This window comes from Phyllostomus discolor, chromosome 2 (assembly GCF_004126475.2).
Source record: "Phyllostomus discolor isolate MPI-MPIP mPhyDis1 chromosome 2, mPhyDis1.pri.v3, whole genome shotgun sequence".
In the NCBI taxonomy this organism is placed as follows: domain Eukaryota; kingdom Metazoa; phylum Chordata; class Mammalia; order Chiroptera; family Phyllostomidae; genus Phyllostomus; species Phyllostomus discolor.
The window spans coordinates 64889295-64903096 of record NC_040904.2 but is presented as its reverse complement, the minus strand read 5'-3'; the positions used below and the strand labels follow the sequence as shown (position 1 = coordinate 64903096).

The following is a 13802-nucleotide window of genomic DNA, read 5'->3' as shown; positions in this document are numbered from 1 at the left end:
AACTGGTGAGCAAGAGAATATAGGCTGATATTTATATATTTATACAGATGATTCATTTCCTGTAATGGGGAAACACTTTGCTCCTGGGAAGGACAAACAGGCTAACATCTTAGCCCTACATCACTGCTGACACCTTTGGATGGAACAGAGATACTTTAAGGGGTGAAAAATGTACTCCCTGAGTTTGACAAAATTAAGAGATACACTGAAATACAGAGAGGACATAACGTTCATAAGCATCTCCTAGGCACTGTGCTGGGCACTTCAGGGCTCCATATGAACAGCTCAACTCCAACTTCCCTGGAGCCAAAGCCTGGGAATTATTATTCTGTACATGTTTCTCATGCGATGTTGCTGTGCAGCCCAGAAGGAGAGGTGCTTCCATTCCAGAAGGGCAAGGTCCTGTGTGAGCACATGGTGTCTCATATTCCCAGCACGAGGAGTCAGCAATGACATTCTGGAGGACTGTGGACTGTGGAGAAACACACTGAGAAAAGAAGCATGGCCTGCTCTGTGGGTTTCTGAAACAGATGGAGATGCACTCATTTGTTTACTCATTTAGCAAATGTTTATGGAGAACTCACTAAGTGGGCACTCTTTTAAGGGTAGGAATAAACAGCAGTGAACAATTCAGGTGAACACCAAAGCCTATCTGAGTAATAACAGCTATACTATAACTAGATTCTTTATGAAGTACTATGCAAATGCAAACTCATTTAATCCTCAAAAAAATCTGTGATCTACATTAATACACTTATCCTGGCTTAAAGAGAAGTTAGGCCTTGTCCCATGCTCCTGAAAGGTAATCTCTAAGTTCTAGAATGTTGTGTCTAATAAAATATCTTTGTTTACTTGGAGGCTTTAGGCTCCTCTAGAAAGTCTAATGTGATTTACTGGCGGGGGGGTCTTTGAGTCACAAGGTATCATCTTGCCTTCTGGAGGGGCTGGGGATGGAGGTCGGCCATGCAGGTGGTCAACCATGTCCATGTGAGCTTCCCTGGATGGTAACACAGCTTGCGCATTGTCACACATTGCACTGGGAAAGTAACTCTTTCCATGACTCCTCTGTGAGAGGACAAGTGCAAGGTCTGTCTTTGGAACTTGTCTGGACTCTGTCGCACGCATTTCTTTTCTTGGCTGGCTTTAACCTGTACCTTTTCACTATAATAATAACTGACTATAACAGCTTTCTGTGAGTTCTGTGGCTTTTCTAGCAAACTCTTGAACCTGAGGATGCTGTTGGGGACTGCCCTCACTCCCTATGTGAGCTAGTTATTATTACCAACGTCATCTCACCAAGGGGAACTGAACCCAGGCATGTGGAACTAGTTGACCAGCGTCATACAACTAGTAAGCAGTGGAAGCGGCAGTGGTCCCAGCCTCAGCTGCCCTCAGTCCAATTCCACACCAGGCCACCAGAATATCCTTGGGGAGACCCTGTTGTCAACGTAGTTTAAGGCTGTCCTGGTGATTCCAAAACACAGTCCGATTTGAGAACCCTGACCTAGAATCTGTGCTTTAAGTAACCAAACCACACAGCTCATTAAGTTAACTGGAAGGGAATCTTCTGGGTTTTAAAGTAGCTGGCTTCAACTTAAATAGTGGTGTTTCATAAAGCAGTCTGGTGCAAAATAACACTGTTTAAAAGTAGGTTGTCTTTGATCTTTTTAAAAAATCTGATAATTGAGAAAAATGTTCAAGAATCTCCAATTCTAAGAAAAGAACATACGTTTGTGAAAAGTTTTAAGTCAGGGTGTCAAACTCATTTTCATCGGGGGCCACATCAGTCTCGTGGTTGCCTTCAAAGGGCCGAATATAATTTTAGGACTGTATAAATGTAGCTGCTCTTTAACTACGGGCAAGGAGCTCAGTACTGCCATGCAGCAGAAACAAGGTACAGGGCCAGATTATACAAGGTACAGAGCAGGATTCGGCCTGTGGGCCTTGTGTTTGCCACCTGTGCTTTAAGTGAATATTTCTGGTTTTAGTATCTCTGCATATTTAGCTGTATTTATATATATATATTTTTTATTTCATTATTTTTTAAATCCTTGCTTGAAGATATGTTTATTGATTTTAGAGAGAGAGGAAGGGAGACAGTGAGGCACAGGGAGAGAGAGAGACATCGATTGGCTGCCTTCCACACACACCCCAACTGGGACTGACGCCGCAACCCAGGTGTATGCCCTGACCAGGAACTGAACCTGTGACCTTACAGTGCATGGGAAGACACTCCAAACAATTGAGTCACACCAGCCATGGCACATGTTTAGCTGTATTTTTTAAATAAATAGTTCATTAGCACTGAGTAAGACATTGTATTATCAACTTATCCCAGTAGTCGAAACTATTAAAAAGAAGCAAATATTATTTCATAAAAATTTACTCCAACTTCAAGCAATTGGTATAAATCAACAGAAGATAATTAAAGGGATGACATCAAGATATCGTTTTCAAGAGTCAAGCTTACATGTTTCTATTTGGGAGAAGAGAGAGCAAATAAGAGGATCGTTTTCCACTTGTATTCCGTCATATTTTTCATAGGATATCTAAGGTTTCCATTTATTACTTATGCAAGTGTATACATTTATTAGAAATAAAGGAATCTGGGATTTGTAATTTATTCTATGTTTTTAATGCATTGACTATTACCAATATTACCATTTTTCCTGTCTTATTTAATTAAGCCCAAAGAAGCTCTTTTAGTAGCTGACACTGATCATATGTGATCTGTAGAAGCTTACATTTATATATTCACAACCACATACAGAATTAATTATAGACAGTCTAAAGAATCTAAAAGGAGTTTTTTATTATGGTATTGGAAGTGAGTTCAAGGATAAGCTAATTAGAAGTTAAACTATAAATTAGAAAAGATTCTAAAGCCAAAAGCACTTTAGCCTGAAATTCAACAGATCTAACTTCTTGCTCCGACTCACTCTAACGAGTTATGTGACTTTGCTCAAATTATTTAAGATTTCTTCCATCAATTTCCTTCTCCATATGATTAAAAAGTCGTACAAAAAAATTTCTAACCCCAGCTGTATAGTTCCATGAGAACCTCTTGTGAATTTAGTATGAAAGAACATTTCCTCTATCCATGTTTTGAAACCACAGGACCCCCCTGACCTAATGAGGATATTTACCATGTTTGCTTTGAGATGTCAAACTGATAGGCCCTTGTCAACTCATCCAGGTGAGCCTGCAGCATGGGCTGCATCTCTTCCCGTGGGGATGGAGTCAGAGTTGCTGTGGACTGCTGTCCAAAGGAAATAGCAGGAGAAGAAGCCACTCCTCGGACAGGAGGTGTTGGGACACGATCGTCATCTTCTTCCAGTTCATCTTCCATACCCTGGTGTAAGTATGTTTGTACTGGTAATGGCGGGCACCAGCTATCACTGTCATAGCTGCAATTAAATAAGAAAAAAACCCCACATTTGCACATACACCCATGCATACAGACAATTATACTGGCAACAAAAAAACAACCACAATAGTAACAACAGTATCTAAACTGTTCCCTCAGTTTATTTCCTCCTATTTTACATTGTTGGTGCTACCATAATAAATCACCTGGCTGTTATCTTAATTTCTAATCATAATTACATCTGTTGTTTATATATGTCAATTTACTTTTAAAGAATCTTATTACTTAATTGTTACCCCACAGTTACAAAAGGCAATAACTTCCCAACAAAGTTACTCATGTGGAAAAATCAAGTGCTAATTAAAGACAATTAATTAATCTGGCACTTGTAGATTTAACTGCTTTCTTCTGTTCATGCTTGTGTACCAACAGAATATGCCTATGTTGATCATTTGAGAAGTGCCTGAGAAATTTACTCACTCTTATTCTAGAACTATGCCAATTTTCATTCCATAAGACATGTTAATCATTAAGACTTCATGCTACAAAATTATTCATTAGCCCTTTGATTCTCATAAGTCTCAATTTTCTTAGTATAAACTCATGTCTCCCTATATTTCAAGACCTAAAAGTTATAAAACAGATGTTCAAAACCTAGCCCTTTAAAATGTATATAAAAAGGAAAAAGTGTTTTTTTAAAAACAGCATATTTTTAGGGACTCTGGGTAGGGAATATAGAAAAAGTAATTCTAAAAGTTTTACTTGTGGCACAAAATCATTGCCATTTCTATGTACCACTTTGTGGGGAGATGTTGATAGTAGCAGAGGCTATGCATGGGGGTGAGGACAGGGAGCATGTGCAAAATCTGTGCTATTTGCTCAAGTTTACTGTTAACCTAAAAATATAGTCTATTAAAAAAACAGGATTTGTCATTCTTTCATTCAACAATCATGTGTCAGGTGACAGGATCTATTTATTCACAGAGCATGAATTTAATGGGGCACACTGATATCAAAGAAATAATCAACAACATTGAATACTATAGGAGCAAAGAGTGAGGAGCTGAAACTGGCGTTGAGGTTGTGCAAGGCTATGCCAACCCCGGGAAAAGAGGATATTCTAAGTACCACATGTGGTGGTCTGGAGAAAGAAAAAAGTTCAAGTGTTTGGAGAATTCAAGTAGTTCCCTGACAGGCAAGAGTTGGCAAATGAAGGTTGGCCACAGACAAGGCAGGAGACGGGAGGGAGGGTGAGCCAGCTCACAGCAGGCCTCACCAGCTCTGATGAAGAGTTTGGAAGTTTGCCTGTGGGTGATGGATAGTTACTGCGAGGTCTTGTGCAGGAAACGATATCAACTTTGGCTGTCCAATTTTCTGCTCTTGTTGAAGCTACCTGAACAATCTTCTATCTCAAAGTGTTACAAACTGAAGACTGTTTCAGAATCTCTGATTGATACATTATTTTAGAAATGTCATCTATATTTTAGCATAAACAAGCATATTTTAATATGTTACAAATAAAAAATTTATATACTAGGGAGTACCCTTGGTTGAAGTAGTGTTCCCATTAATTGACTACATAAATACCAACCCGAGAAAACACATTGCTCTGAAAAAATGCCATTTTTCCTGTTTTATACCTTTAAGATCATAGATTTCATTTGAAGAAAAGATTCTGTTGAGTAAAATGTTTGTAACCCACTGTGCCATTTGGATTTCTTGTTTTTAGTTTTATGAATACTCTAACCAACCCTGTATACCACTTAAAAGTTGGTCTATGAAAACATTAGAATTTTTTGAATAAAATATTCACTGCTCTTCACTCTCGTGTCCATTAAATGTCTAAATCTTAATCCACCTTTTCAGATTTTTTTTCAGTTTTTTCAACAAGAATCTCCTACTCAAAATAAATTGGTTTGCTTTCTTCTCTTTTTGTACTTTTCCATCCTGGTGCATTGTCTAAAGAATTCAAGTTATTTCAAATAAACTGCACTTCTTCAATTTCACCTATTTTAATCTTAAAAATCCTTCAAGCTACAGGCTAAATCCTATATATTTTATAAAGATTTCTCTCATGAGGCCAAATAGCACTGATATATGACTCTTCTAAACATCTACTGATAATATTTTTGCACATTTAGTTGAAAATTGATTATATATTGTTTTATGCCATATCCAATGTTGGACTCTTTAACTATTGTCTAAATAGTATTTAGTATTTTAGTATTTAACCTTTCACATGTTAACCTTTCATCATTAAAGTTATGAAACTGCATTATTTTTGTTTGGCCACACAACATAATATCTTAAAAACAGTAGGCGATAAACATATTTATTGATTTAAAATGAAAACATATAAATTGCTTCATTAATAAAAATGCTTGGGTTCATCTCTTAACTTGTTTAACTTTAAATTATTACATATATAAGGTCTGTCTGGAAAAAAGTCCAGCCATTGTTACTATAACAAGAATCATTTCTATGACATTGATGTAACCTGGCAGCCAAGGAGAGTGGACTGGAATGTATGTGGGAACAATGATGACTTCACTGTGCTAGTCAGTGGGGACAATAGACACCACTGAAGAGCATGTGTACTGTGTGGCCATTGCATTCAAAATGACTGAGTGAGTAGAGCAACAAATCTGCATCAAATTTTGCATAAGCTTGAACATTCCTCTGTGGAAACTATTCAGATGATTCAGAAGGCCATAGCTATGGGCAACTGGTGATCAGTAGCTTCATCATGGCAACATGCTCCCTCATGCATCACATCTTGTGCTGAGTTTTTTGGCAAAACATCAAGTCACCTGGAGACTAGCCCCCTTACAGGTCAGATTTGGCACCCTGCAACTTCTGGCTTTGCCCAAAACTAAAATCACCTTTGGAAGGGAAGAGATTTCAGACTGGTGATGAGATTCAGGAAAATACAATGGGGCAGCTGATGACTTTTGAGAGAACTGTGTGAGGTCCCAAGGTGCCTACTTTGAAGGGGACTGAGGTGTCACAGTCCTATGTACAATGTTTCTTATATCTTGTACTGTCTTCAATAAATGTGTCTATTGTTCATGTTACATGGCTGGATACCTTCTGGAATACACACATACACATATATTCCACAATGTATTACATGACTAAAAAGTATTTAAATAGCTATTTCACTGAACTAGAATGGGTGTTTTCCATCAATTTTTCTAGTCTTCTACAAAGATAATCTAGGACAGAAGTGAACAAACTCTGTGTCCCCATGAAACATAAGCAAAGTTGAGAAAAGTCCATGGATTCATGTTAGTCAATGGCTTGTGCAAGAAGTGGAAAACAGAAATAGAGGGAGTGAAAGAAAGACTAGGAGAACATAAGAGAACAGATGAAAGGAATTTTGGACCTGGTGCATATGGTATGATGGGGGTAACTAACTGCTCATCTCTGTGTTATTCCTGACTTAATCTGCTCTAGAACAACAAATAATTAGATTCCATTCCATTTCTGAAGATGGGCAAGAGAGAAACAGATAACAGATGTCTCTATAAATGTTATGAAAATTGTAGATCTGTTTTTAGAGTTTTCTTCACATTTATGAATATGTATCTCACTTGAGTGATGAAATTTCAACTTAACATACAAAAGACCATGAAAATGCTTCTAATGCTGAACCGAAGTTCTTTTCAGCAACCTTTTCTAGAGAAGCTTTTGTTCTTTGACTTATTATCAGTGAAGTGTGAGGCATCATACTGCCTGTCGTGCCCATGAATAATGAGGAAGATGACAACAAATCAATGTTGCATGTGAACTAACTTGTTAAAGGCCAAATACAAATACCAAATTACTAATAAAATACAATAAAGTTCAACACCCACAAAAGCTTGCCAGTCTTTGAATGTAGTACGAAGCAGAGCATCAGTTTTCTTCTGAACTACTACTACGTTCTTCCTAGCATTTTAGGATTATATTAAAAATACATTATATTTATAGCAAAAAAAAGCCCCTGAATATATTTGAAACATTTTTGTCCAGTTGAGAGAGGCATATTGATGGGAGACCATTTACTATTGTTGCTATGTTACAACTTAAAAATTAAATACATTCTCCATTTGGACAGTGACTTGATAATTTTGATATTTAGTGCAGTAGGCATGGGGGATCCAAGAAAGGGTTGGGAAAACTGATAATATCTAAATTCTTAGAAACAATATTAAACATTGTAATGAAAAACAAGATACAACCTTTTTGATATTGTGATTATTCTTGGCTAGGTGTACCTGCAAGATCTATCCCTGTACTTCCACTCCACTGTAATTGCCTTCCTTTATTCTTTTATAATTTTCATGATATTAGCCATTCTGCTACAATATACCATTCTTTATGGCTGCCTCATGTCCTCTGATGCATCATCTATACCCAGAGGTCGGAATCCTTATATCACATACAAGGTTTCAGAACTGTCCTCAAGACACCTTCTCTGATTATCACCTACCCTGTGCACATTTCAAACTCAGTGAACCTCACACACAAGCTATCAGTTGGGGAAAGAGACAGACAAACAACTAGAATGCAATCTGAAAGTACTACAATAGAGGAATAAGTTTAAAGAGTAATCAAAAATAAAGAAAAGGCAAATAACATTAACTAGAATATGGTGAGGTTTCCAAGGAAGAGTGGGCAGTACCAAAGGGCTAGCACTTTATTTTCTCCTCTTTAATTTTATTTTTATTCTTTTGCCTTTGGCTAGAAAATTTTCTTTTTGTCTGTATAGCAAGTGGCAACATTAGTAACTTTTTCTTGGTAGTCATTGGTTAACAATCTATCCTGGCACATAGGTTACTTTATGTGAGAGACTGTTTCTCACTTTCTTTGTCCTTTTTGCTTCTGACTCTGAGCCTGGCATGAAACTACCACCCAACTATGGACACTATTATTTGTAAATAAATAATTCAAGATTCATTCATCTCAAAATTAAACTTCTACAGGATCACCCCAGCCTTACCTGGCACACTTGATTATCCCTTCCTGTATACAAATTATTATTGTGTATACATTGCTCATCCAGGGCTTGTCACACAAAATAATGTGTGTGTCGTGTGCATGGTGTGTGTGGTTTCTGGTCTCTGCTTCCCACTCCTGTGAGCTTCCTAGGTCAGGGATAAGACCTTCCTTACTAATTTTGTATTTGTTTTTTTCATTTCCATGGCTTTCTTTTCTAACACTGCACTTAGTACTTTTAATGTACTTGGAAAGAAATGTGTTGAATGTAGGTCAGTAGTATATGTTAAAAGCAACAAAAACAATGTATCACCATATGAAGTAAAATTTCAGTATCCTTGATTATTCAAAATAAAAATTATTAAAAACAAAAAGGTGACTTGTAAAGTTTTTGTTTGTATTTCAAGAAATTCTTTAACCTGAATAAGTTTCAAATCAAGGCATATATATAGTTTTACAGAAGAGGTCTTCTGTAAAAATTCAATAATAACCTCAGTATAAATAATTTAGGAAGTGTTAAAACATCTTTCCTTTTCAGTGTTACAAAGTTACACATTAGAAAACATAAAAATATGAAGACAATACAAAGACTTGGGCAAAGCCTTCCAAAATCTACTCATTTGAACTTATTCTCATCACACTGACTTTAAATGTGTTTTCATTACAAACTATTGTAATAAGAACTTTGAAGTACTCTTTAAAAAAAAAGTTCAAAGAATACGGAAGTTAAATTTTGTTGTCAGTTTACTGATAGGTTAAGACTTAACTACTATTTCAGTTAAAGAGTGATACATTTGTTCAGGAAACACAAATACTTAAGACAAATAACTCAAAGGTAATTAGAACAAAGCTACATACATGCCCAGAGATTTTGAATACATATAATCAACAAATATTTTTCTTTACTCATTTAGAATATCAGAGGGATATTTAGAAATATTTTAGAAAAAAAGATTTTCTAATATAATGCATTCTGGCTGAATATTAAAATGATCTGCATTCCCCAAATAGTTACAAATAATTTTATATCATGATGTTCTGAAAATAATTTGTATCTAAACCATCATGTATTATTTTATTAAAAAACGAATATTTCAAATTTTACTGCTGGGCAACAAAATAAGTGAGAAGTATAGCAATTATTTGGAATGAATAAGTATCATCCCAATTGGTAACAGGTACTATTATAGTCTTTGCATTTTTAAAGTAGACTTAGTGTGAAAAGAATAAAAAGATACCAAGTTGTCGACAGTTTTCATGTGCTCTGAATTCAAAACTTCATGCTTACACATATTTAATAGTACTAGTTTCTCTTCCCAGTTTACAAGTTCCATTCCCCCCTTTCTGAGAACAGCCTTTAAAAGTGAAGATTTCTGAGCCCCGTACAATTTCTTTGCTGTGGAATACATCTCTGGTGTTTCTTTGTCTGGAGAAACACGGTCAATGTGCCCTGTAACACTGGCACATTTATTTTACCAATAGGAATGACATTAGGTCATATGCAGAGTTTTATTAGTTTTTTTAAGTCAGAGAAATGTGGTGTGCTGTGAGTTTCTTATTTCAAGTGTAAACTTATTTTTTAAAAGTAAAAAATAATGATATGCATATATATGGGAACTATAATCCCATAGAAGCAAATGAAGCCCTTTGGAGGGAAAGAAAGATGTAGAGAAAAACACAGAAATGTGTATATGTGTATATATGTATAACTGTACTTATATATCTGTGTATATAATGGGTACATTGCATGTACATATGTGTATTACCTAACTGGAAGAAAAGACGAATAAGATCTTTTGATGGATGCAAGTGCTGTGACATGGAAAAATCAATCTGGAGACTTCAAAGACAGCAGTAATGTAAAAAGAAAAGAAGATGGAGAAAAATATGTAAGTATGTACATGTGATCTTTACATGAAACAATACAGAAAATATACCATTATTCAAATAGACTGAATTTTAATGTCTCATTAAAGGTTTAATATTAGTATTTTGATATCTAAAAATGTCCAAATTAAGAAACTTGGGAAAAAGAAAAACTCTTTATTCTGTATTTTTCAGTTTTATTCTAACGCAATGGTGACCTTGGAAACTGAGAGGAAGATAGAGCAGTTACCAATACTAAAATAAAAGAAAATAAAAATAGACTCAGTATATTTCTTTTGATTTGTTATTTTATTTGTTTTTGGATGACAGAATAAGCTGTATCAATGTGTTTCTGTTTTAAAATCTATTAACACTACAACTAACAGAAGAAAACTGACTCTTGTGAAGTGTTTGGGAAAGAATAAGGGCACTAGTCATATTTAAAGGCCCTGAAAGGAAATTTTCTAACTTAAAAAGGTTTTGCCATAGACTGTGCATTGGCTTGAAGCTGTTTTATTGTTCAGGCTCCTAAGTTCCCATCAAAGCTGGTGATTAAAGTTCTACCCACTGGCCAGGTCCCTACAATTACCCCATTGTGATGGAGCTCAACAGTGGGCGCCCTGCTAAGGCCAGACATCAAGTCATTAGAGAACTGTGAGAGACGATGAAGAAGGTTATTTTAATTCCTTTTTCAGCTCTTCTCAGGAGTGGTTCTTTAGTTCACAGAGCTGTGGGTACTTGCTTTCAAACTAACAAGCAACATTGTAAATGGAGGTTGTATTATCATGATTGCAGACAATCGAAGGCACTTGAAGGCCAAGGATTCTAGGTCCTCAGTATGTGCCTTGTTGTGTTTATCAGATGAAATATATAGATGGTGTCAACAATAAAAGCGTGGAGAAGTAGTGAAAAGCCTGGCAAGAGGGCAGGAAAAACAGTAAGAGAACACAGGATAAAGACATATGTGCGCAATGGAGAGGGGAGCAAAGCCCTGGGTGTTGCATTAGGATGTGAAACACTGTTACCCGTTTTCTTGCTGTCCGGCTGCATAGTGTTCCAGCTCTGTACCGGGAAGTGGCTGGACTGGGGGAGGAGGTAGCGGGACATTGGCCCAAGTTGATCCATTGTTTTTCTGCGGTTTAGAAGAGTTTTTATTTTTCTTCTTTTTTCCACCTTTCCCACCTGAAAGTAATATAATAATGCATTTATTCAGACATACCAAATATCAGAAGAAACAAAGTACATCAGATGGAAAGATATATTTATGCTCTCAGCACACCAGAATCAGTAGGGGGTGTAGTTGTTAAAAGCTATAAAAAAGTGAAATGGCATAATCAGAAAAACAATGAAATGATATAATCAAAATGACATTGTCTCTTTCCCAAAGTATTAACTGCACAGTTGAATAAACCCAAAACATGGCTGCCTTAGGAAAAGCAGATTTATTGGATTATTCACGTCTGTTGCCTCCATGTTTTCATCATCAGATGAAAAAATGGGCCATAACAAATTCTTTCAAATGTCAGATTTTAGTACATATATAATGCTCTTTTGCATAATCTCTGTGGCAAATGCAGTGTCTAAGGATACAGGCTAACCTTTTCCATTCGAGTTTACTCAGTTTAATCAATCCAGGAGAATAAGGGTTTTCTCTCAAAAATAACTGACAAAAATCAGTCAACTACACCAGAGGATAAGTTGTAAATCTTCCACACTAATATGTTTCATGGAATTTTTAACTAATGAACAACACAATTATTTTTGCATATAGTGGGAGTAGCTCCCAGATATTTTAGGCATAATGTTTCCTAACATCCCAGAAAGGAAGGAGAATGAATGGAAATACGGTAATCAATTTCAGTACTATTGTAACACAAATGACTTCATGCACCAAACATGAGCAGAAAGCATATAGGCCATACTGGAATTATAGGAGCTTAATAAAATATAAAATAAAACTTATCATTTGTAAAGTGCCAGCCAAACTTTTTCTAGTCCAAAAATTAATATATACAATTTCTTTATAAATGGACCACAGGGGGATGCAGGAAAAATAGTTCTTGAGCAGAATGAGAAAGGATGATTAAGGGGAACCTAAGGAACTTCCACCACTCCCACTTAGGCCTGTAGCTGTGCTTCCAAAAAAAAATGTATTGACTCCTTGGATTTCTTCTTTCTGGAAATAAAAGTTTTAATAAATATTTGCATCAGGGTTATCTACCAATTGAGATACCACTAGAAGTCTACTTTGGCTCCTTTCTTCTAGCTACTAATCTGCATCAGGCAATTCAGAAAGTTATGTGATTTCATAACAACTTCTTTGAGTGTCACAGAATGATGAAACTATTAAACTGGACATATGCACTATTGACACGAACAGAATTATGTCTGTTTCCTAGGTAATGTGCACATATAAACACTTATGTAAAGAGCACCCCTGCAAAGTGCTTTCACTTAAAAAAATTTAATCTTTACTATATTTTTTCATATTACCCTTTAGTCCCCTTATACCCCCTCCCCTCAGCAATCACCACACTGTTGTCCGTGTGGACACTGAGTCCTTTTTTTACTTTCTGCTCAATCCCTCTGCCCCTAACTTCTCCCCTCCCACAAGCTGTCATCTGCTCTCCATCCATGAGTCTGTCTCCATTTTGCTTATTAGTTCAATTTGTTCATTTGATTCCTCATATGAATGAAAGCATATGGTATTTGTCTTTCTCTGACTGGCTTATTTAAATTAGCATAATGTTTTCCAGGTTCATCCATACTGTTGCAAAGGGTAAAGTTTTTCTTCTTTTTTTATGGCTGAGTAGTATTCCATTGTATAAATGTCCCATATTGTTTTATCCACTCATCTACTAATGGACACTTGGACTGCTTCCATATCTTGGTGATTGTAAATAATGTTCCAATGAACATAGGGGAGTTTATGTTCTTTCGAATTGATGTTTTGTGTTCCTTCAGATATATTCCCAGAAGTGGGATCGTTGGGTCAAATGGCAGATCCATTTTACATTTTCTGAGGTATCTCCATACTGCTTTCCACAGTGGCTGCACCACTCTGCCTTCCCAGCAACAGTACATATGATTTCCCCTTTTTCCACATCTACACCAGCACTTGTTTGTTGATTTATCTTTGGTTTTGGCAGAATGAAAGGTATTTAGAGCAAGGAGGGCAGGTATCTTCTGCTTCAAGGATAAGAGCTTGATCTCTGGATTTCAAGATTAGTTTCTCAATTATGTGATAATTTAATCAATAGATACCATCTCAATTTCTACACCTGTGAAGTAGATATACAGTTTCTACTTTTTCAGGCTATTTTGAAGATTTCAAGAGATAATGAATGTAAAGGGCTCAGAGTGTGGAGAATGCCCAGTAAATGTCAATAATTACTATTTTCCCATTGCCTTTGTCTCGGAAAAAAACCTGGTTCTACCCATTGCTATAGCCTTTGTCACATTCAATTCCTCCAATTCCAAAGAGTATCTCAGAAATACCCTGATTCTCTGAATAAGATAGATAAACTTGTTTGAATCCAGGTCTCTAACTTTTCTGTTTACAATGGATGAGCCTTAATATTTTGTTTCC

The 13802-nt window shown here is 36.1% G+C and overlaps 1 protein-coding gene across 18 annotated transcripts in view; it reads right to left on the bottom strand.

Moving 5' to 3' along the window:
* The window catches only part of ROBO2 (roundabout guidance receptor 2), a 1287372-nt gene that overhangs the window by 27955 nt on the left and 1245615 nt on the right, over positions 1 to 13802 (bottom strand). For all 18 annotated transcript variants that reach the window (XM_036017926.1, XM_036017927.1, XM_036017925.1 and 15 more), the window contains 2 exons: positions 11239 to 11395; positions 3147 to 3407 (listed from right to left, as the gene is read on the bottom strand). In XM_036017926.1, the coding sequence (XP_035873819.1) occupies positions 3147 to 3407; positions 11239 to 11395 (418 nt within the window). The remainder of the gene's footprint in view (positions 1 to 3146; positions 3408 to 11238; positions 11396 to 13802) is intronic.